The following is a 20,704-nucleotide window of genomic DNA, read 5'->3' on the forward strand; positions in this document are numbered from 1 at the left end:
GAGCTGTCTCTGGGTCCTTCCAGATGCTTATTGTCAGAGTTGACTTGGCCTAGAAATATGCAGGGGTGGTCCTGTCAGCTCCATCTCCACTCAGACCCCCACTTGAGATTCATCTGCCCAGAGATATTTATTGGATCATTATCATTTGTCCAGTACTATACTGGGTACTGAGGATACAAAGGTGAGTAGAACCAGACCCGGTCCCTGCTGTCGTGAAGCTCACTGCCATGTTCATCTAAGAATCTCATAGATGATGTAGAACTGCAGGTGTGACAGGTGCTACAAGAGAGAGGAATGTGCACCACGAGAATGTATAATAGGGGGCTTTAACTCAGTCAGAGGGTTCAGGCCTGGCTTCCCTGAGGAAGTGACACTTGGACAGAGATCTAAAAATCAGAAATTAGCTAAGTTAAAAAGGTAGATGAGTGTTCCGTTTAGAAGGATCAGGATGTGCTAAGGCCCTGTGGTAGGAGGGAACATACTTAAGAAACAGTTACAGTCTTGTCTCAGGGTGTCTTTCCTCACCTGCCTTCCAGCACGGTCTGGGTCATGATTTAAAAAAATGCATCAAGTGCTCTTGCTGAAAATTAAAAGACTGCTCCTGTGGCCCTCTGAGGTCATAAAATCATGTTATTTTTATCTCCAACTCTCTCTAACCATGGGGATTCACCTGTGCTTTCCACTACTGGATCCCTCCCACTAAGATGATATATTTCCAGATTTAGCAAAGCAAAATAGCAGGGTGCCCAGCTAAATTTGATTATCAGATAAGCAATGAATAACTTTAAGTATGTTAAATATTTGAGACACACTTATACTAAAAAAATTGGTAATTTATCTGAAATTCAAACGTAAAATCCTGTATTTTCTTTGACAACCCTCCCCATACACACTTGTACCCATCCAGCGCAACCTGAAGAGCTCTGCATAGGAAGGCCTCACCTCCTTCTGGTCCCACCTTCACCCTACAGCATGGTCACTTTTAGTTTTGGGACCTTAGTAAGGGCCTGTGCTGGAAGAACAGAGTCCCTTGTGCCCTGGAAAGGAAGCTTTCATCCTCATGAAGGTCAAGAAAGTCCTGCAAAAGCACTGAGGAGCTGAGTGCCTTGGGTGTGGATGCTGCCTCCATTGCCCAGCACTCAACTCCAAGGACAGTTCTTGAGCTTCATGACTCCTCCTAAATCTCCTACCCAGTCTCTCCTCAGCACCACTGCATGAATCCCAGGCTGGGGTGATGGACTCTTGTACCCCTGCTTGGTTATACGTTCAAGCTTTTAAGTGCTTTCTCAAATAGGGGCTTCTGCAGAAACTGATACCATGCCTGTGCTTTCCTGAAATGTCACTGCCCACTCTCCCTCCCACCCCTTCCACCTGTGGCCAAATGCCCCTGGCAAGACCGCTTGACAACACCTGATGTTGAGCATTCCTTAGACATTGTGGCTCTTGTGATAATCCAGTTTTTCCCAAGGTTTTTGTGCTATCCTCTAGAAATCACAGCAGAAACGTCTCCCTGAAGTAACCATAATAACAACTCCCAGAATCATCAGGAATGTGCTCGAGTCACCCTGAAGGAACTTGAAGTGAGGAGGGTTCCTCAGCCCTGTTTCAGAGCTTTGAGAGAAAATATTGTAACCAGTGTTGTTTTGAATTAGCCATAATTCACAGATGAAGCCAGTTCCCATCCTGTGCTTACAACATTTGGTGAAGACCAAAGCAAATACTGCCAAATCTGGAACTAAATATGAGCATAAACCCTGAACTTCACTCATCTGTAAATTTGTCTGTTATAGTTAGGATTAGGTTTAGCTGTGAGTTACCAAAAAACCCCAATGGCAGTGACTTAAAACAAGGCAAAAATTTATTTCTCTCATGCTTAGAGGCAGTCCATAGGAAACCCATAGGGAGCCCAAATTTGAGGATTGGTAGACGTCACAGTGACAGAATCCAGATTCCTCCTATTTTATTACTCCACCATCTTTAGCACTTGGATTTTTCCTCATGCTCCAAGATGGCTGCTTGAGATCCAGCCATCATATCTTATATTCTAGTCAGCAGAAAGGAGGAAGAGACTAAGAAGAGCATGACACCTTCTTTTAAGAACACTTCCGGGAGGTTTCACATATCACTTTTGCTTATGTCTTATTGGCTAGAATGAAAACACATGGCTACGTCCAGCTGCAAGGGAGAGGGGTAAAATAATCTTTATTCTATGTGGCCATGCCTTTAGTTAAAAACTATGAGGGCCTCTTAAGCTAAAAAAGAAAGAGAAAATGGATATTGGGGGAAAACTAGTGGTCTCTATTATCCTTCCTTCCATCCAACTAGCCAGTGTTTATGTGTGCGGAACTGCCCTGTTTAGTGAGGGAACAGATATGCAAATAACTATAATACAGTGTGATATAGAGTATAAAAGAGGTTTTGTTCAGAGTGCTGAACAGATGGAAGTGATCAACAGCAATCATAGTAATAAATAGCTACAATGCCTGAGCTGGGTCCTCAGTGCTACATTCTGATCATTTTCTTTGTCTAGCTTCTTTTCTTTTTGGTGAGAGCTCCAAACCTTCCTACATCTCCATAACTGCTGACACTTACAGTGGCAGGCCAGGTGCTGACCTAAGTTCTTTATGTAGATTGCCTCACAGTAATCCTGGGAGCAGGTATTATTCTCATTTCCAGATGAGGACACAGAGAAACAAAGAGGTGAGGAAACTGAGGCACAGGCCATAGGGCTGAGTTTTGGATTCAGGCAGTCTGACTCCTGGTTATATGTGCTTGTAACCAGTCTGCTTTGCTGCCTCCCTTAAGGCTGCTCACCCACCCCTCACAAAGCGCCAGCAGATAATCCCTCCAGTCCCTTTATTGTGAAGATTGAGGACATCTGGTGGGACCTCTCGCCACTTCCATACCTTCTCCAAGTTTATTTGCATCTCTTCCCTTGCCTCCTTCATCAGCCTCGCCTCAGAGGTTAGAGGCACCTGTTGTCCAGAAGAAGCTGCCCCTCTTGCTTAATCCTAGGGAGGCAGTAGAGTGTTATGGTTTAAGAGCTGACCTCTGCTTCCAGCTGCACTAATCTGATAACTCTAGGTTCTAGGGGAGAATCCATTTCCTTGCCTTTTCAGCTTCTAGAGGCTGCCTAGGTTCCCTGGGTCAGGGCTCCCTTCTGTCTTCAGAGCCAGCAGTGGCAGCTTGAGTCCTCACACTGCATCACTCCAACCTTGCTTATGTCATCACATCTCCTGCTCTGACTCTGACCTTTCTGCCTTCCTTTTTTCACTAATGAGGACACTTGTGGGTCCAATTTTGGGCCCAATTGGAAAATCCAGTGCTCTAGGTTGCTAGCTGCTGGAATACAATATACCAGGAACAGATGGCTTTTGAAAAGAATTTAATAAGTTGCTGGTTTACAGTTCTAAGGCTGAGAAAATGTCCCAGTTAAAACAAGTCGATAGAAATGTCCAATCTAAGGCATCCAGGGAAAGATACCTTGGTTCAAGAAGGCTGATGAAGTTCAGGGTTTCTCTCTCAAGTGAGAAGGCACATGGCGAACACAGTCAGGGTTTCTCTCTCAGCTGGAAGGGCACATGGCGAGCATGGAGTCATCTGTTAGCTCTCTCCTGGCTTCTGGTTTCATGAAGCTCCCTGGGAGGTGTTTTCCTTCTTCATCTCCAAAAGTCGCTGGCTCGTAAACTCTCTGCTTTGTGGTGCTGCAGCATTCACTGCTCTCTCTGAATCTCTCTCATTCTGCAAAATGTTTCCTCTTTTATAGGACTTCAGAAACTAATCAAGACCTACCCAAGTGGGTGGAGACACGCCTCCAGCTAATCCAGTTTAACAACCACTCTTGACTAAATCATATCTCCAGGGAGATGATCTAATTACAGTTTCAAACATACAATACTGAATAGGGATTAGAAGAAACGGCTGCCTTTACAAAATGGGATTAGGATTAAAACATGGCTTTTCTAGGGTACATACATCCTTACAAATCAGCACATCCAGGATAATCTCCCCATCTCAAGATCCTTAACTCACATCTTTAAAGTCCCTTTTTCCATGTAAGGTAACATGTTCACAGGTTCCAGGAATAAGAATGTGGACATCTTTGGGGGGCCATTATTTTACCTACCCCATGTTCTCTCTCCTCCAGATGTGGCATGCAGGAACCATCTTAAATTAAACACCCCCCCCCGAATGATATATTCCTTTCTCTCTTCTTCGCTTCTCTACCAAACTCCTTGAAAGAGTTGTCTTTTGTAATTTTATCCATTTCCTTATAATCCATGGGAGTCTGCATTTTCCCTCACCAGTCCACCAAAGCTGCTCTTGCCCTGATCATCAGTGGCTATCCTATTGCCAAATCAGTGGACAACCATTCACTCTCAACTGGTTGCATTTCCCATGTTGGCTGTTCTAGCTTGCAAGCTGCTGGAATGCAGTATACCAGAAATGAAACGGCTTTTAAAAAGGGGAATTTAATAAGTTGCAAGTTTACAGTTCTAAGACTATGAAAATGTCCAGATTAAAGCAAGACTATAGAAATGTCCAATCTAAGGCATCCAGGGAAAGATACCTTGATTCAAGATGGCTGATGACATTCAGGGTTTCTCTCTCAACTGAAAGGCACATGGCGAACATGGCGACATCTGCTAGCTTTCTCTCCAGGCTTCTTGTTTCATAAGGCTACTCCGGGGGTATTTTCCTTCTTCATCTCCAAAGGTCTCTGGCTGCATGAGCTCTGAAGCTTTTTCCAAAATGGTTCTCTCTTAAAGGGCTCCAGTAAACAACCCCACCTTGAATGGGTGGAGACACAGGTCCATGGAAAACATCTAATCAAAAGTTACCACCCACAATTGGGTGGGTCACATCTCCATGGACACAATAAAGAAACTCCCACCCAGCAATGTTGAATGAGGATTAAAGGATATGGCTTTTTATAGGGTACACAACGGATTCAAACTGGTACAGCTGTTCATTTCTTCTTGAGCTCCTCCTCTCCCCTCTCTGCCTTTAGGTCACTTTCTCCTCATCTTCTTCCTCTTCCCCTCTGGCTGAGACTCTTCTGTGGGCTGTACCATCTCTGCCTGCCCCTGAAATGTCCGTGTTCCTCAGGGCTTTGGGTCTTTGATCTGTTGCTTTTTCTCACCGGTGTTGCTTTTTTCTTTGTTCGTGGGTGATCTTGTCCAACACTGCTGGTTTTAAATACCAATTGCGCAAGGATGACTGCCTCCTGTTTGTGCTGTGCAAACATCTGATCCCTGGTTGAGAGTGTTCATGAGGACTGTGCTTCCAGTAATCCCATAAGCTCCTCCACTTCTTTGGCCCTCCTTGAAGCAGACACAGTGAGAGAGCTCAATGGGGCGCTGACTTGAGAACCATAAAAACCCCTGGGGCACTTGTGCTTCTATTCCAGACTGTGTGGCCTGTTTCCATTAAGTCCAGGATCTGATTCTTTCAAGACCCCCTGAAGGACAGGATGAAAGTCAGCAAACCCAGTGGTGCCAAAGGACAGATCCATGTTTAGTGGGGGTAGCAGGAAAGCGAGCAGCGATGGTAGATCTTCAATCGTGAATTTACTGGGGCAAACCCTACCCTTACCTTTGCCATTTGCAACTGCTGGAGCGCCAAAGGAGCTAAAGGCTTACTGGAGCTCAAAGGCCCAGAAATATTCAAAGGGAGCCAGGGTGCATCCTGACAGTTCAGTAAGAGGAACAAGACTTTCATCAGACACAGAGAATAATATAGGCAAATGGTGGCACTGCCTCCAAGTGCGAGAAAATTGCTGAAGGAGATGCAGCATTTAGGAGTGATCTTGGGAACAGTCAGGAAAGTTTACAGAGGAAGAGAGGACTTGAACAGGGAGTGAGGAAGAGAAAGGTAATTCAGGCAGGGGAATAGCATATGCGAGGGCGTAGAGTCAGGAACAAGTATATCTACTTGGGGACAAGGAGAATGCAGGGGAGATGAGAGGAGGAGAGGCTAAGAAGTCTAAACTTTATTTTATTGGCAGTGGGGAGCTATGGCTTGGGCAGAGCTCAGATTTTGGAAGCCTACTCTGCTCTCAGTGTTCTGGAGTTCATAAGGAATTGTGGGGCCCCAGATCTTTAAAAATGCAAAGTATAGTTATAGAAAAGGGAGGGACTTTGGCAATGACTGGTCCATTCTATAATTTTCATATATATGTAACAATTTTATATAATGTCTCTATTTAACAGATGTCCTACATGGAGGGCTAATGACTTCCCAAAGCCAGTATTAGACTTCTAAACCAGCAGCAGAACTCGGGTCTGACTCTTAGTCCAGTGTTCTTCTGTGCTGTACTGAGTGAGACAGAGGTTTTGGAAAGGAGGCTGATCCAATAGTCAGGGCACATGTGGGTCTTGACCAAGGCAGGATAGGGCAGACACCAAGGTGAAAGCATGTGGGAGGCCATGGGCATATATTCTCTCTGTCTCTGTCTCTCTCTGTGGGTGGGGGTTGGGACATAGGGCTCTTTGGAGACTGCACATCAGTGCATCTTTCTTTCCTGGGTCCTGCAGCATCCTTCTGGGCCTGGTTACTATGGTAACAGGCTCCCAGCAGGCAGCCCACCAGCTGGAGGAAAGCATGCAGGCAGGCCGGGAGAGAAGGCCTGGGCAGGAAAAGGAGAGCTGAAGTTGTTGGGGGTGGGGGAGTCTCCTCAAAAGCTGACCTTCCAAGTCCATCTCTCATCTGACCTTAGCCCATAAGGGGTAGTGGTGACTCAGGAGACATGGGCTTTTCTTTTGTGGCCCTTGAATTTCCAGACCTCACACTTCTTTTTGCCACCCCTTCCCCTTCTTCTGACTCCCACTTCTTTAAGTATTGTCTGGTCCCAGCTCCATGCATCTCAGGGACCACTGCTTTCTAGAATAGTGCCCCCACTCTGAACTTGGGGGGAGGGAGGAAGAAGATCAACTGATTCTCTGTTTTGCATAGACTTTGCATATTATTAAGTCAAAGATGGGAAATTTCCAGGCCCTGTGTCATTCCTGCCAACAACTTAATTCAGTTCTGCTGGCACTGGCTGGCTGTGTCTGGCCAGCCTATGGGCTGAGCCATGGGGGTCCCTAGAGGAGAAGCCCATCCAGCCACAGGCCTTCCCACCCCCAGCCGCCCCAAGGCATCCTGTGCTGTTTCTAACAGCGGGTATAGTCAGAAATGTTTGGGCTGTGGAGCCCAGCAGACCTGTGTCCAAATCCTGGCTCTGCTACTTTGTAGCCGGGTGCCTGTGAGCCTTTCTGGGCCTTAGTTGACTTACCTCTTGGCAGTACCGAGGATATGCTAGTATAGCTGGTATAGACTCACAGAGCCATTCCATTTGTTAAAATATTGAAATATTTCTGTATTCACTGGTAAATAGCCACCTTCCTGGACCCTCCCTGGGAACTCTGGTCCACTCCACAGTCCAGCTTCTACCGGAGAGCACAGACCAGTTCTATAGCACTGTGGTCTGTGTCAGTTCTGATGGGTGCGTGCCAGCATCGGTTCTGCCTCTGTAGTGCTGGTTGTTAAATATTTTGAAGATCACTGCTGTCTAGAGATTATGCAACAGGAAGGTATATTATTGTTTTAATTTCCTGGGCTGCTCAAGCAAATACTGTGAAATGGGTTCGGTTAAACAAGGGGAATTTACTCTCTCGTGGTTTTGTGGCTGAGATAGAAGTCCAATTCATGGTTATCATCAGGGTGATGCTTTCTCCTCCAGGACGGTGGTGTTCTGGCTCTGGGTCTGGCGATCCTCAGTCCTTAGCTTGTCACATGGCAAGGCACGTGGCAGCATCCCCTGGTCTGTCCCTTCTCTTCCAGGTTCCGCTGATGTTCAGCTTCTGACTGCTCCCTCTGTGGTTTTCTTTCTCTCTCTCTGAATTTCATTCGGTTTATAAAGGACTCCAGTAATGGGATTAAGATTAAGTAATGGGCAGTCCTATTACAAGGAATGATATATTTATGGTGCATGGATTAATGTCCGTCACTTTGTAGGTTCCCTTCCTCATACTTTTCCCTTTTGGTCTGGGGTGGGGCAAGGGCTGGGATGAGACTGGCCTGGGCAGAGATGACAGCCACTTCTCTCATCAGGCGTGCAAGGTTCAAGCGCTCCAACAGTGTGACGGCTGGCGTGCAGGCAGACCTGGAACTGGAGGGCCTGGCAGGCCTGGCCACAGTGGCCACAGAAGACAAGGCCCTGCAGTTTGGACGCTCCTTCCAGAGGCATGCCTCTGAGCCCCAGCCCGGGCCCCGGGCCCCCACCTACTCAGTCTTCCGCACGGTCCACACGCAGGGCCAGTGGGCCTACCGCGAGGGCTACCCACTGCCGTATGAGCCGCCGGCCACCGATGGGCCGCCTGGCCCTGCCCCCGCCCCCACCCCGGGCCCTGGGTCCGGCCGCCGTGATTCCTGGATGGAGCGCGGTTCACGTAGCCTCCCCGACTCAGGCCACACGTCCCCCTGTCCCCGGGATGGCGAGTGGTTCATCAAGATGTTGCGGGCAGAGGTGGAGAAGCTAGAGCGCTGGTGCCAGCAGATGGAGCGTGAGGCGGAGGACTATGAACTGCCCGAGGAGAGTGAGTGACGGGACGCCGCATGCCACTGGCCTCTTGTGTGCAGGGAGGGACCATGGCTGGGTCAGAGGCCACTGAGAGCTCCGGGACAGCAGCAACATAATAGGAGATCCCATTGGTCGAGCATGAGTTTGCCCTCCTTACTATTGGGTTCTTTAGCACCAGAGCTTATTTGGTCACCATTGACAGCAGAGCATGCTGGGCATTCTTGGAAGGAAGTAAGGTGCAGTGTCAGAGGCCAGGGCTAGGATTGGGGAAACCAACCAGGCAGAAGGGGTGGGCCTTCTGGGAAATGGCTGCCAGTCCAGTCACCAAGTCCATAGGGGCAAAGGAGACTGTCCAGATCTGGGCTGGCATGGGGACCAGCAGTAGGACTTCAAGGCAGAGGGGGAGGCAGTTCAAATATCAGGTCATGTACACAGTGATGTCATGTGTATGAAATTATGTAATAATTTTTTTTTTTTAAATGGGCAGGCACCAGGAATCGAACCCTGGTCCTCTGGCATGGCAGGCAAGCATTCTTGCCTGTGAGCCACCGTGGCCCTATGTAATAATTCTTAATGACCCAAGTCATCACTCACTGATGGTTGATAGAGTTCAGCCAGTGGGTGGTTCTGTGGCTAGTGCCCTGGCTAAGGCTAGAACTGGTTTCTTCTCTGACATGGAAGGGAGGAAGGATTCAGGAGGACAATTGCTCAGTAAATGTCAGACATACGAAGGAAGGAACATCAGGGTGAACTGCCTTCTTGGGGAAATAAGATAGGAGCTGCTTTTTGGGAACCTGAGGACAGGGTGGGAAGGGGCTGGAGGAGAGAGGATGGACTTAGATCCACATCACTGAGCGGTCAGTCATTCACGGTAGACTTCTTGGAGGCTGGGGAAGGAGGTGCATCATTCCCCTCCCTGAATCTCCTTCTGCTCTCTAGTCCTGGAGAAGATCCGCAGTGCCGTGGGCAGCACACAACTTCTCCTGTCCCAGAAGGTTCAGCAGTTCTTCCGACTGTGTCAGCAAAGCATGGTGAGTGTCCCCTGTGAGTAGAACTTACCAGTTAACCCAGAGTGGAGATGACACCAGGTCTTGGTGCCCGTAGAGGGGGCTCTCAGTATTGTGTTTGGAGATGGGAACAAGTGTTTGTGCCCAAGAAGGAGAGGCCTGGGTTCTTTCTTGTCCTTTCTCTTGGTCCCCACCCAGCTCTCCCAGATTGAGCTTCCTGACAAATGAGGATGGGTATGGTTTTTTCTGTTCCTGTCTGGGGCTCAGACCTCCCTGACCTACTGCCTCCCCTCTGACTCTCTCTGCTGTAGGACCCCACTGCATTCCCCGTGCCCACCTTCCAGGACCTGGCGGGTTTCTGGGACCTCCTACAGCTCTCCATAGAGGATGTGACCCTCAAGTTCCTGGAGCTACAGCAACTCAAGGCCAACAGCTGGAAACTCCTGGAGCCTAAGGTAGAGGGGAGGGCTCCTTGCAGGCCCAGAGGCCAAACTCTGGAAAGTGCCCTTCTTCAGAGAGGTTTGGGGGGAGTACTCATCACTCACTGCCTGAGCTTCCAAAACCTGGAGGCTGCCCCAGCTACCTTGGGTCAGCTGTGATTTGATGGAGCAAAGATAGAGCTTCCAGAGGGGTAGACTGCCTCCTACTCAGGTCCAAACACACAGGGGCAGGGCCTCGAGGGTCCCCTCGACCCTCAGTTTCGGGGCTGATGGGGCCCAGAGGTCTGGTGTGTGAACCCCCATTATCTGGCCTCGGGTGGGGGCTCCCCTCTCCCAGACCTGGAGTGAAAACCTTCACACTTCTCGGGAGCTAACATTCTGATTAGAGTTGAGAACGGCTCCACCAGGGGGCGCTCGAATCCATCATCGTTCCGGAGGAAAAATATAGTAGGGCTTTGACCTTGTCAGAACAAATAGCTCCCGGTCAGGGCGTGTGTGGCCGATTCTAGACGCCATCACATGTCAGATCCGTATGAGTTTTAATCCCGCTGGGACGCGGGATCGTACACTGGAATCGTTGGTGTGGCCCTCCCCCCTCCCCTCAAACGAAGTTCCCAGGTCCAAATCAGCAGCCGACCTCTTTCCCGGCAGGAGGAGAAGAAGGTCCCTCCGCCGATACCAAAGAAGCCCTCGCGGGGACGGGGCGTGCCGGTGAAGGAGCGCTCCCTGGACTCCGTGGACCGGCAGCGGCAGGAAGCGCGCAAGCGGCTCCTGGCGGCCAAGCGCGCCGCCTCCTTCCGCCACAGCTCAGCCACCGAGAGCGCCGACAGCATCGAAATCTACATCCCCGAGGCCCAGACCAGGCTGTGACCGGCCCGGCCCGCCCAGCCCGGGCCCGGCCCCGCCGTTTTCTACCCGTACTGTACACCCAGCGTCGAGGTCACTGTGAACGCGGGCCGCCCCGTGCGCCCGCCCGCCGGCTCCGCACGCCCCGGCCCCACCTGCCCGCCACTCTCTCGTGGGTTTTTTACCTTCCTGACCCCACGCGATGGCGCCCGGGCTGGGCTGGGGGCCGTGCCTCTCCGCCCTGCGCCTCCCACCTGGAACACCCTTCCTACTGGTCCGACGCTTTATCCCCACCTCCTACCCATGGGCACCATCTCTGCCATTATTTCCCCCCCACGGGCCAGGCCGGGCCGGGTCCCCCATCTGGGCTCTGCGTCACCCCCCCACCCCACCCCCCCACCCCGCGGGGCTGGGCTTCGTGGGGATCAAGCTTCGTGGCTTTTTATGAAGAATCCCGAACCCTGTCTAGGAGCCAGCCCCATCCCCCCCGGGGCTTCACCCTCAGCCCTCAGCCCGCAGGGCCCAGGGACCACAGTGGCTGGACCAACCCAGGACCAGGGCGCCTGGGCCTTTCCCCTTTCCCGATTGCTGGGGAGGGGAGATGGGGGCTTCCCCTCACCACACCTGTGGCTGTTCCCACATCCCCTTGAGTATCCCAGGAAAAATAAAACGGCAGAACTGCACTCGAACCAGCTGCTCTCTCCAGAAGAGGCCACCTTTGCCCCATGTCTGGGGAAGTGGGATGAAGGGAGGGAGGAATGAGGAGCGCATGCTCTTGGAATGGGGAAAGCAAAGGGTGCCTGAGCTCCTTCCAGGATTGACCAGCTGGGAAAAAGAGGATTCAGCCGCTTGGTGGCCACAATAAGGATCTGGGCCCTGGATGGGCCAGAGCAGAGTGAGGACGGAAGAGCTTCAATCACTGCCCCCTGGTTTCTGTCTCTTTCCCTCTCCCCTCTCAGTGCTCTGATTCCCCTCTCAGGTTGGTCCTGCTCTGGCTGCTCTACTTGTTCTGCCACCAAGGGAGCACGGAGCTCAATGACTGGCTAAGAGCATATCCTCAATGAACAGAGTGGCCACCACTATTATTAAGTGGTTAGCAAGTATTGGTTTCCCATCCCTTAAGGGCACAGTGTCATTCCCTCTCCTCCAGTTAGTCATTTCTGATCAGCAGCAGAAAAACTGTTTGATATAGTGCAGTCACAATTCCAGAGCCTGTTATGGTAGAGGAAGTGGGGTGGAGACTAAGAACAACTTTCTTGTAAAGCTGAATGCAATCAAAATCCAGTAGTGGTGGCTAACATTTATTGAATGCTGACTGCATGTCAGACAAGGGGTGAGTGATTTATATGAATTAGCTCAGATCATCGTTACAAACTGAAATTCAGGAGAGACTAAGTGACCTATCCAAAGTCACAGGGCTAAAAATGGTGGAGCCAGATCTGTCTAGTGTAGAATCATGAGTTTTTAGATTCTGCAGCCCTCCCAGCCCAGAAGGAGCTGCTGAGCCAAACTTGACTGCAAGTCCCCCACTTGAGAAGCCCCCTTTCCAGACTTCTGGAATCCCTCTCCTCTGGGATTGATGTGTCACCTTGAGGCAGGGAGGCAAGAACAGCCTTCCAGGAATTTGGCTACTCTTCTGGTCCACACTAGACCAGCCAATTCTTCTTATTCATTTCTTCAGCAAACATTGATCAGGAGCCACTGTGCAGCACTGTCAGGCACCAGAGAGAAAACCCCAAACAAGATATAGTCTCTACTTTTAAGGAGCTTACGGTCTTATGGGGAAAACAGACAAGAACACAGGTAGTTAAAATACAGGGGGAAGTACAGAAAAGATGACTAGGAGGGCTGGGGCTTGGAATAGTGTTCCAAGCTGAGGGAACAGCTTATGCAAAGGCTTGGAGAAGAAAGAGGTATTGGGAGTGCAGGGTTGTGATCATGCAGGGCTTTGGGGGTGTATTGAAGAAAGTGGACCTGGGTCCTGTTCACCACGGGGATCAGTGGAAGGGTTTTAAGCAGGAAAGTGGCATGAATAGATATTTTATAGGCTGGTTTGGGAGACCACTTCTGAGAAGCAAGAGGTCATACACATATACTTCTATGAGACAAATGAAAGGTGAAGACTGCCATGTGAGCCATGCTCCCCAAAGCCAATCTTCTTGGACCTGACCCCGTACAGATTCCTGGGCCCCAGTGAAGACATGGTGAATAAGCTCTGCCTTCAAGTGAGATTTTTAGCAAGTGCTCCAGTTGATTCTGATGGGCAGCCAGGTTTGGGAACACCTAAATTGGGTAATAGTCCAAAGATTTCCACTAGAAATGTCATTTGTCTTTATTTCCTGTAGATTTGCCAAGCGACACATTGATTGGGCCATTTGACCTATCTGAGATTCTGTTTTCTCATCTGTAAAATTAGGGCCTGGCTGAGATTTGAACCAATATTCAGAGCAACCTTATGAAGCAGGTAGTGTTGCCATCTCCACTTTACAGATGAGAAAACTGACGCTTGGGGAGGTTAAACAACTTACCCCAGATCATAATGCTGGGCAATGGCTGAACCTGAGTTTAGCCCTCTACATAATACAGCTTTGTTATGGGGTCTATGGCTTTTCTCAGAAACCGGGCCATGTTTTCTGGGATCTTGAAGTATGTGGGAATGGGCACAGAGGAACAGGTCAGCGCTTGGAATTGTTTGGCCATCCTGCTAGGGACATGATGCCTAAAGTCTCCGCGGGTGGGGGTGATGTGAGGGAGTCTTCTTTGTGTGTTGCATCAAGGATATGGCGCTGGGCCCCATGGATAATTGAAGAATCAGATCCAGTTCTTGCTCAAATGACCTTTGGTCTGGCCATAGGAAGGCACATAAATGGAAAGTTACTACATAGGGAGGACTGTTCTCCTAAAGGGGATGTGGAAACCAGAGGAGGGGGCTCCCCAGGAAGCCTAGGAGAGCTTCCTGAAAGAGGGTCCTTTACAACTGGGTTTTGCAGTTGAGTTAGAGTTTTGTAGCCAAGAAAGATTGGGGAGGACGTTCATTTCAGACCAAGGGACCAGCTTGGGCAATGGCATGGGAGGGCATGTGTGTAGGGGAAAGGTGGGAAGAGCAGGGACTGGAGATAGAGAAGGGAGATGGAGAAGGGTGACAGGCCCAGGACAGAGGCATGGAGGGCGCAGAGGAGATGTGGCCAGAAGGGATCCATGGGGGATTTAAACTGGAGATGTCATGGTTTTGTTTATGAAAGACACCTCTGTCAACAGAATGGGAATTTGGAGGGGGCAGGGAAGAGGAAAGGATGCCTCTGAGGTAGCCGCAAACGTAGGTAAGGTAAGAGATGGTGATGCATTGAGAGGCATTTAGGAGGCATAAGTGCCATAAACTGACGATGAGCTGGATCTGAGGAATAATGCAAAGATAAGGAGGCCTTGAAGATGTCACTCAGGCTTTTGGCTTAATGAATTAGTAATTCCATACATGGACATAGGCTATTATAGAAGGAGGAACATGTTTGTGGAATGCCTAACACATTAATATCACTTACTGAGTCCTTAGGAGGTGCCAAAAAGTGCGCCAAGCATTTAAACACATTAGGTAATCTAATACAGCATTCCTGGGGGAGAAGAAGTGATTACTTTTAATGTCTTTTTAAAAATAATAATAAAGAGTGTAAATAGGTTTTCTAAGGTGAGCAGGCAGCAGAGCCAGCATTTGACCATGTCTGATTCCTAGGTTTATACTGTTGAGCCCTACTCAGTTCTGCCTGACAGAACTGCTGGCATCACTCAAGACAGCTTTTCCTGGCCTGGCTGGGGCTCCTTCTCTGTGCTACCTGTACATAATTTTGCTGTATCATCTCTCATACTCTGTTGACATTTTGTGGACCCCATCCACTTGCCCTGTCAGTCAGAGAACTCCACAACTGCAGGGATAGTCCCAGCCACGTTGCATTCCCAATGCCTAGAGCATGTTGATTGGCTGACTAAATGGTACTCATTCTAGGCAATTCAGTTCCTTTCTTCTCCCTTCATATTCAATTAGTGAACACGTTCTGCTAATAGCTGTCTCCTAAATAGTTCTTGACACTTGACACCTGATAATGCATTAGAAGCCTTCCTATGAATGGGACCCTTAAGCTTGAAAAATGAGACAGAGCTACTTTGGGAAAGACAGGTGGAGAGGACAGTCCAGGTAGACGAACAAGCATAGGTAAAGGCAGAGGTGTGAAACAGTTTGGCCTGTATGGGAAAACATGAGGGTTTTAGTACCGTGTTATTAAAACTAAATAAATATGCCAGGCTGACATCTGTGGGTTGAGGATGCAAGGCAAGGCGCAGCAGGCGTACTAAGGGACTGGTGAGATGTGCTAAAGAGCTTGACTTTGGTGACTTTTCCCCCATAGGTAATAAAATTGATGTCTACGCAGGGCACAGAGAGGGCACAAAGAAGAGAGTATATATTTGTACCTGAGGAATCAGGCAAGACTCAGGTTTTACTATAATTCAATTATTTGTAGACTAACTACCATTTATTTCCCTGCTTCCTGTGTGCCCGGCACAGCAATTTACGTACGTTATGTCATCTAGTCCTCACAACAACTCTGTGAAATAGTGTTATTACTATTATACAGAAGAGGGCAGGAAGGACGGGACAGGTTGATGTTTCCTAGGTCACACAGCTAGAACGCTAGCCGGGATCTGAAGGGGTCTTAAACACTAGACTATACTTTGCTAAGGAGAGCTTCTTGAGGTCTGGGAGCATGGTTTTTGTTTTTGTGTGCCCAAACCTGACTGTTAGAAGACGCCCTAAATAAAAGTCAATTGAATAAATGGATGGATGGCCTTTCGAAAAGCACGTGCCCACGTCACTGGGAAAACCTCCTAACCACGAAGCGGCGCGCTCGCCATCTCTGCAGAGCGCGGCTCGATGGCGGACGCCTAGCTTCTTGCCGGCCTTTCTCTGGGGCTCAGCCAATCCCTGCGCGGCGAGAGGGCCGGCGGCCAGTGGGCGGGGTCACGCGGCGAGATCCCGAGGGCCGCTGGGAACGGCGATCGCCGTGCACCCGGTGAGCGCTCGTAGAGCCGGGCTCCAACCGAGTAGCGCGGGCTGGGGCTCAGGTGAGTACGTGATCCCGGCCGGCAGCTCCCTAAGCGGGGGCGGCTGCTTGGACTGTCGTGGGCAGGGTGACCGCCCCGGACTGTGACCTTTGGGAGAGTTGTTCGAGAGGGTCCTCTCCGGCCCTGGACATACCTGACTGCGCCCATTCTTCCCGGGTCTCAGAAGCGGAGTTTCGGTTCCCAGCGGGGGCCCTGAGGCCCTGAGCTGTCGGCCTTAGGCACCCGGGCGAGGCCGGAGGCTGACGAGGTCATGAGCCTGGGGGTGATAGGGGTAGAGGACCACAGCACACAGAAGAGGGGGAAGGGTGACACTTGCACTCTAACCTCACCTGCCCTCCCGTCCCTGGACTGGGGCCTGAGTGACGGGCAGTTAATTCTTCCAGTCTATTCTGGCCTCTTCTGCCCGTGTTAGCAAGTCTTGGGTCCAGGACTTCGGCTTCGGGTCGCCTTGGGCCGTCGGGGCCTCGGCACAAGGGCTGGTGTTCCGACAGCCCCGTTGTCCTTAAATGGATGTTTTGGCAAGCTCCCTCCATGACGAGCTGTAAATATACGTCACAATATTTGCGAGATATTCTTGTTTATTTCCTTTTAATACCCTGGGAGCGACTTGATTAGTACTTGTAGTCAGTGAAGATATTTGCTGTGTCTGTCATCTTTTGAGAGAGGGTGGGTGGGTGAACTGTAATGGTTTCACCCAAGTTGAGTTGCTTGAGCTGTCATTAATAAATTCATCCAACAGACTTTTTTTGAGCACTTTATGTCAGGTGGGGTTGAGGGTGGGGTGAAAAGGTGGGGTGGGGCCTAGTGGCAGAGAGGACAGTCATAGCCCTTGCCCTGCTGCGGCTTGAGAACCTTTGAGAAATGCAGGCAAATGGGCTAAACACAGTGCCTGATGAATAAATTAATGAAGTGACTTATTTAGGGATGATTAGAATGTGAGCAGGAGGACAGAGAGAGATCTTGTGCTGTGGGAGAGATATTGTCAGTGTGAACGGGTGATTGATGTGTTTGAAGACAAATTGAAAATCTGAATGAGGAGTTGCTGTCTAGGGAAAATGTTTGCTTACAGTGAACCTGCTTAAAAAGGTGGAAAAGGAAATGGAGAAGTATGGGATTCCTCAGGGGTGCCCTTTTTAAACTTCTAAATCTTAGAATTTCACAAATCTCTGAGTATAATCTCAGTTTACAAAAAGGGAAGTTTTAGGTAATGAAATGCCAAGCTGATGGGAGAAACTTCAGAGAGCGCTGCCTGAGTGCAGAATTCGGGCAGAAACCGTACACATATCTACTGTGTACTCTTTCCACTAGAAAGGGCACAGACTTTGAAGTTGGAGAATCCTGGGTTCAAACTTAGTGGCTTCATCACTTCTAGTTATCTTGGGCAAATTAGAGACACATATCTCTGCACCATGTGACTTAAAAAATCTGGGCTAATAATACCTACTTCATAGAGGTATTGTGAGGATTAGGTGATGACAAGTATATGAATTGCCCAGCATAATGCCCAGTTCTAAGATAAAGGACCATGAGGGAAATCTTGGAGCCACTGCAGGTTTATTGATTTATTTGGTGTCCATTATAGTCCTGGATTCACAAAATGGCTGGGATTCCTCCAAAGAGAACTGGAATCAAAGAGAGAGGAGAGGATTATTTTAGGCTTGGTGAAGTTTTGATTGTGCATTTTAGAGCAGATATAGCTGGGTTGGATAATACCTACAGGGAAACAAACGGAATGATCTTTTAGGTTAGACTTTTGGTCAAGTTACTTAACCTTCTGATTATGTGGCCCACTTCATAGGATGAATGTGAGAATTAAATGAGATAGTGTACATAAAGTGTTTAGCCCAAGACCTGGCATGTAATACGTGCTTAATAAATGGTTGTTATCATTATTTTTCTAATTGTAAATAATCTTTGATGACTGTTAATCATGGTAATATGTTTTTTTTTATTTTATTTTTTTTGCATGAGCAGGCACCAGGAATTGAACCCAGATCTCTGGCATGGCAGGCGAGAACTCTGCCTGCCGGTAATAAGTTTTATATTACTTTGGTGTCCTACTTCATTTCATTTTCATTCCGCTTTTTTTCCCCCACCCTCCCCTGTCTTGTACAGTGGTTTGTACAGTGAATTGTCAAGTGCTAGCGTATCCGGAGTATGAGAGTATGTATAATAGGTTTGTAGTACTTTCAGGAACTTGTTAGAGGAGGATGTGTGTATGATTGAAGAGAATATATTTTGACAGGGGGTGGGCCAGCAGATTTGTAAAATATAGGTTTGTCTCATTATTAGAAAAACAAAGTCAGAATATGAAAACAACTTTATCTACCTAAAAGCAAAAATAGTTGGATAATGTGTTAGGATTTTGGCTAGTTAAATATTCTTCTCATACTTTACTTGAGGAAAAGAAACTACTTCTCATCCTGGAGCCTGGAGACTCACAGTGGGACTATGCATGGTAGGGAAAGAGTGACTGTCTGTGCTCACAGAAAAATTGCATAGAGCAGAGAAAGACTTCTTTTCCCTTCTTGAAATGTTGGCAAACTGTAGAGGCCAAGGTGAACTATAGGCTTAGAGCTCTGTTAGGTAAGGCATTTGTGTGGGAAACATTGCCATACCTGGATATGCAGTTGTCCGAGTGTAGTACATAAAGACTTCCCTCATCCCCAACAATTGACTCTTTCAAAATTTGCTAAATTGTTTCAGGGACTCAGCTGCTCTGCATAAGCAAGGTATCCTCTTAAATTGCTCTGTATGGGGTGGATGCTCACTAAATTGTGCCAGGCTGCCTGGTAAGTGGACATACCTGGTGGGCTGTCCATATCTGGTGTGGGAGGGGTACTGGTTTCTCCCTAATGCTGCCTTGTGTTCTTGTGCAGATGTCATGTGGCCTGTACTGTGGACCGTGGTGCGGACTTATGCTCCCTATGTCACATTTCCTGTGGCCTTTGTGGTTGGGGCTGTGGGCTACCACCTGGAATGGTTTATCCGGGGAAAGGATCCGCAGCCAGTGGAGGAGGAGAAGAGCATCTCGGAGCGCCGGGAGGACCGCAAACTGGACGAGCTGCTAGGCAAGGACCATACCCAGGTGGTGAGCCTTAAGGACAAGCTGGAATTTGCCCCTAAAGCTGTCCTGAACAGAAACCGCCCAGAGAAAAATTGATGGAAGACACAGTGCCCTGTGGGTCCTTCTGTGGACCATGTTGACCCAGCCCTAGAACCCACAGCTGATTTGCTTTGTTGTTATTTACTCTGGCCCCTCCCACACACCCATACATACTGGCTGCTCTTCTCCTATGGCCAGGCAGACCAGCTACTGAGGGGCCAGTGAAGAGGAAGGCCCTTGAACGTTCTGGCCTGAAGGCTGCATCTGTTGTATGGTGGCCACAACTGCTTAGGCTTCTGGGCTTATGGGCATGCTGCTGGGAGAAGGTGGGGAACCACCACTGCCCCATCGGTGACTGTTATGAAATGAACACTGTCATTCTCCATGGGAGGCAGGTTGTGTCAAGAGGGAGTGACTGGGATTTGGTGTTCCCTTTAGGAGACCTACAGATTCAGAAGAATTTGAAAATCTACTGGCTCCTTTCACTAGTTTGCCCTATCCTTTGTGCTTGTTTTTCCTGAAATCCTGTCCTGCCAGCTCAGGAACCCATTTCCCTGGGAAGGAAAGCATATTTTAGTTTTTGGAAATCCAGGCTATTTACCATGGGACAGGGAGTAGCTTCTGCCTAGTGAATTTGCTTGAAAACAATCACCATCTTCCTTCCCATCACTGTATAGGGCAAAACTTGATTAAACTGGCATCTGAGAACCATATTGATTGAATCCTATCTTCCAGGTGGTGTTTGGGGTCTCCTTAGAATTATGCAAGTGCAGACATTTCAGGGTAGGATAATATGGTGTTTAAGGATTCCTGGGCAAGTGCAGGGTAGGATAATATGGTATTTAAGGATTCCTGGGCCCTAGAAGCTTTGTTTACCAGTACTCTAAATCCTGGAGGTGGTGGATTCTGGAGGCACAGGTTCCCAAGAACCTTTTTACATAAGACCTTTCAAAGTCTCAATTGGAGTAGGCCAAGGGAGCTTGACAATTACAGTCAGATTTTCCAATTTCATGTTGTTCTAGTTTGCTAGATGCCAGAATGCAATATACCAGAAACAAAGACTTTTAAAAAGGGGAGTTTAATAAGTTGCAAGTTAACAGTTTTTAGGCTGTGGAAATGTCCCAGTTAAAGCAAGTCTATAGAAATGTCCAATCTAAGGCATCCAGGGAAAGATACCTTGATTCAAGTAGGCTGATGAAGTTCAGGGTTTCTCTCTCAAATGGAAAGGCACGGGGCGGACACGGTCAGGGTTTCTTTCTCAGCTGGAAGGGCATATGGTGAACATGGTGTCATCTGCTAGCTTCCTCTCCAGCTCCCCGGGAGGTGTTTTCCTTCTTCATCTCCAAAGTTCACTGACTGGTGGACTCTGCTTCATGGTTCTATGGCATTCTCTTGTCCTTCTCTGCTCTCTCTGAATCTCCCTCTTTCTCCAAAATGTTTCCTCTTTTATAGGATTCCAGTAAACTAATCAAGACCCATCCGAAAGGGTGGAGTTATATCCCTATCTAATCATGTTTAATACCCACATTGGTTGAGTCACATCTCCATGGAGATAACCCAGTCAAGTTTCCAACCTAAGGTACTGAATAGGGATTAATAGAAACGGTTGCTCTCCCAAGATTGCTTAGGA

At 48.7% G+C, this 20,704-nt stretch overlaps 2 protein-coding genes across 6 annotated transcripts in view; both read left to right on the top strand.

Annotated features, from left to right (window-relative positions):
- The window catches only part of DLGAP3 (DLG associated protein 3), a 50,245-nt gene extending 39,302 nt beyond the window's left edge, over positions 1-10,943 (top strand). The window contains exons 9-12 of the mRNA XM_077137168.1: positions 8,095-8,579; positions 9,503-9,594; positions 9,882-10,025; positions 10,662-10,943. Of these exons, the coding sequence (XP_076993283.1) occupies positions 8,095-8,579; positions 9,503-9,594; positions 9,882-10,025; positions 10,662-10,880 (940 nt within the window). The 3' untranslated portion in view covers positions 10,881-10,943. The remainder of the gene's footprint in view (positions 1-8,094; positions 8,580-9,502; positions 9,595-9,881; positions 10,026-10,661) is intronic.
- Positions 10,944-15,866: 4,923 nt separating this feature from the next.
- On the top strand, positions 15,867-19,787 carry SMIM12 (small integral membrane protein 12). 5 transcript variants are annotated; one of them, XM_077150376.1, is made up of 4 exons: positions 15,894-15,968; positions 17,943-17,997; positions 18,675-18,760; positions 18,848-19,787. In XM_077150376.1, the coding sequence occupies exons 2-4, from the start codon at positions 17,972-17,974 to the stop codon at positions 19,129-19,131; spliced, it is 396 nt and encodes a 131-aa protein (XP_077006491.1). In that variant the 5' UTR covers positions 15,894-15,968; positions 17,943-17,971; the 3' UTR covers positions 19,132-19,787. The 5 variants fall into 5 exon arrangements, with proteins under 5 accessions (XP_077006493.1, XP_077006491.1, XP_077006495.1 ...); XM_077150380.1 differs by lacking the exon at positions 18,675-18,760 and having other exon boundaries at positions 15,903-15,968; XM_077150381.1 differs by lacking the exons at positions 15,894-15,968; positions 17,943-17,997 and adding an exon at positions 15,992-16,215.
- Positions 19,788-20,704: the final 917 nt, after the last annotated feature.

Source organism: Tamandua tetradactyla, chromosome 2 (assembly GCF_023851605.1).
Source record: "Tamandua tetradactyla isolate mTamTet1 chromosome 2, mTamTet1.pri, whole genome shotgun sequence".
Classification (NCBI taxonomy): Eukaryota; Metazoa; Chordata; class Mammalia; order Pilosa; family Myrmecophagidae; genus Tamandua; species Tamandua tetradactyla.

Bases quoted from the DNA above. Each gene is read 5' to 3' on its own strand.
- SMIM12 (XM_077150376.1), top strand. From the start codon at position 17,972: ATGGCAGGCGAGAACTCTGCCTGCCG. The intron at 17,998-18,674 runs GTAATAAGTTTT...AAATTGTTTCAG, and splicing joins GGCGAGAACTCTGCCTGCCG to GGACTCAGCTGCTCTGCATA. The intron at 18,761-18,847 runs GTAAGTGGACAT...GTTCTTGTGCAG, and splicing joins AAATTGTGCCAGGCTGCCTG to ATGTCATGTGGCCTGTACTG.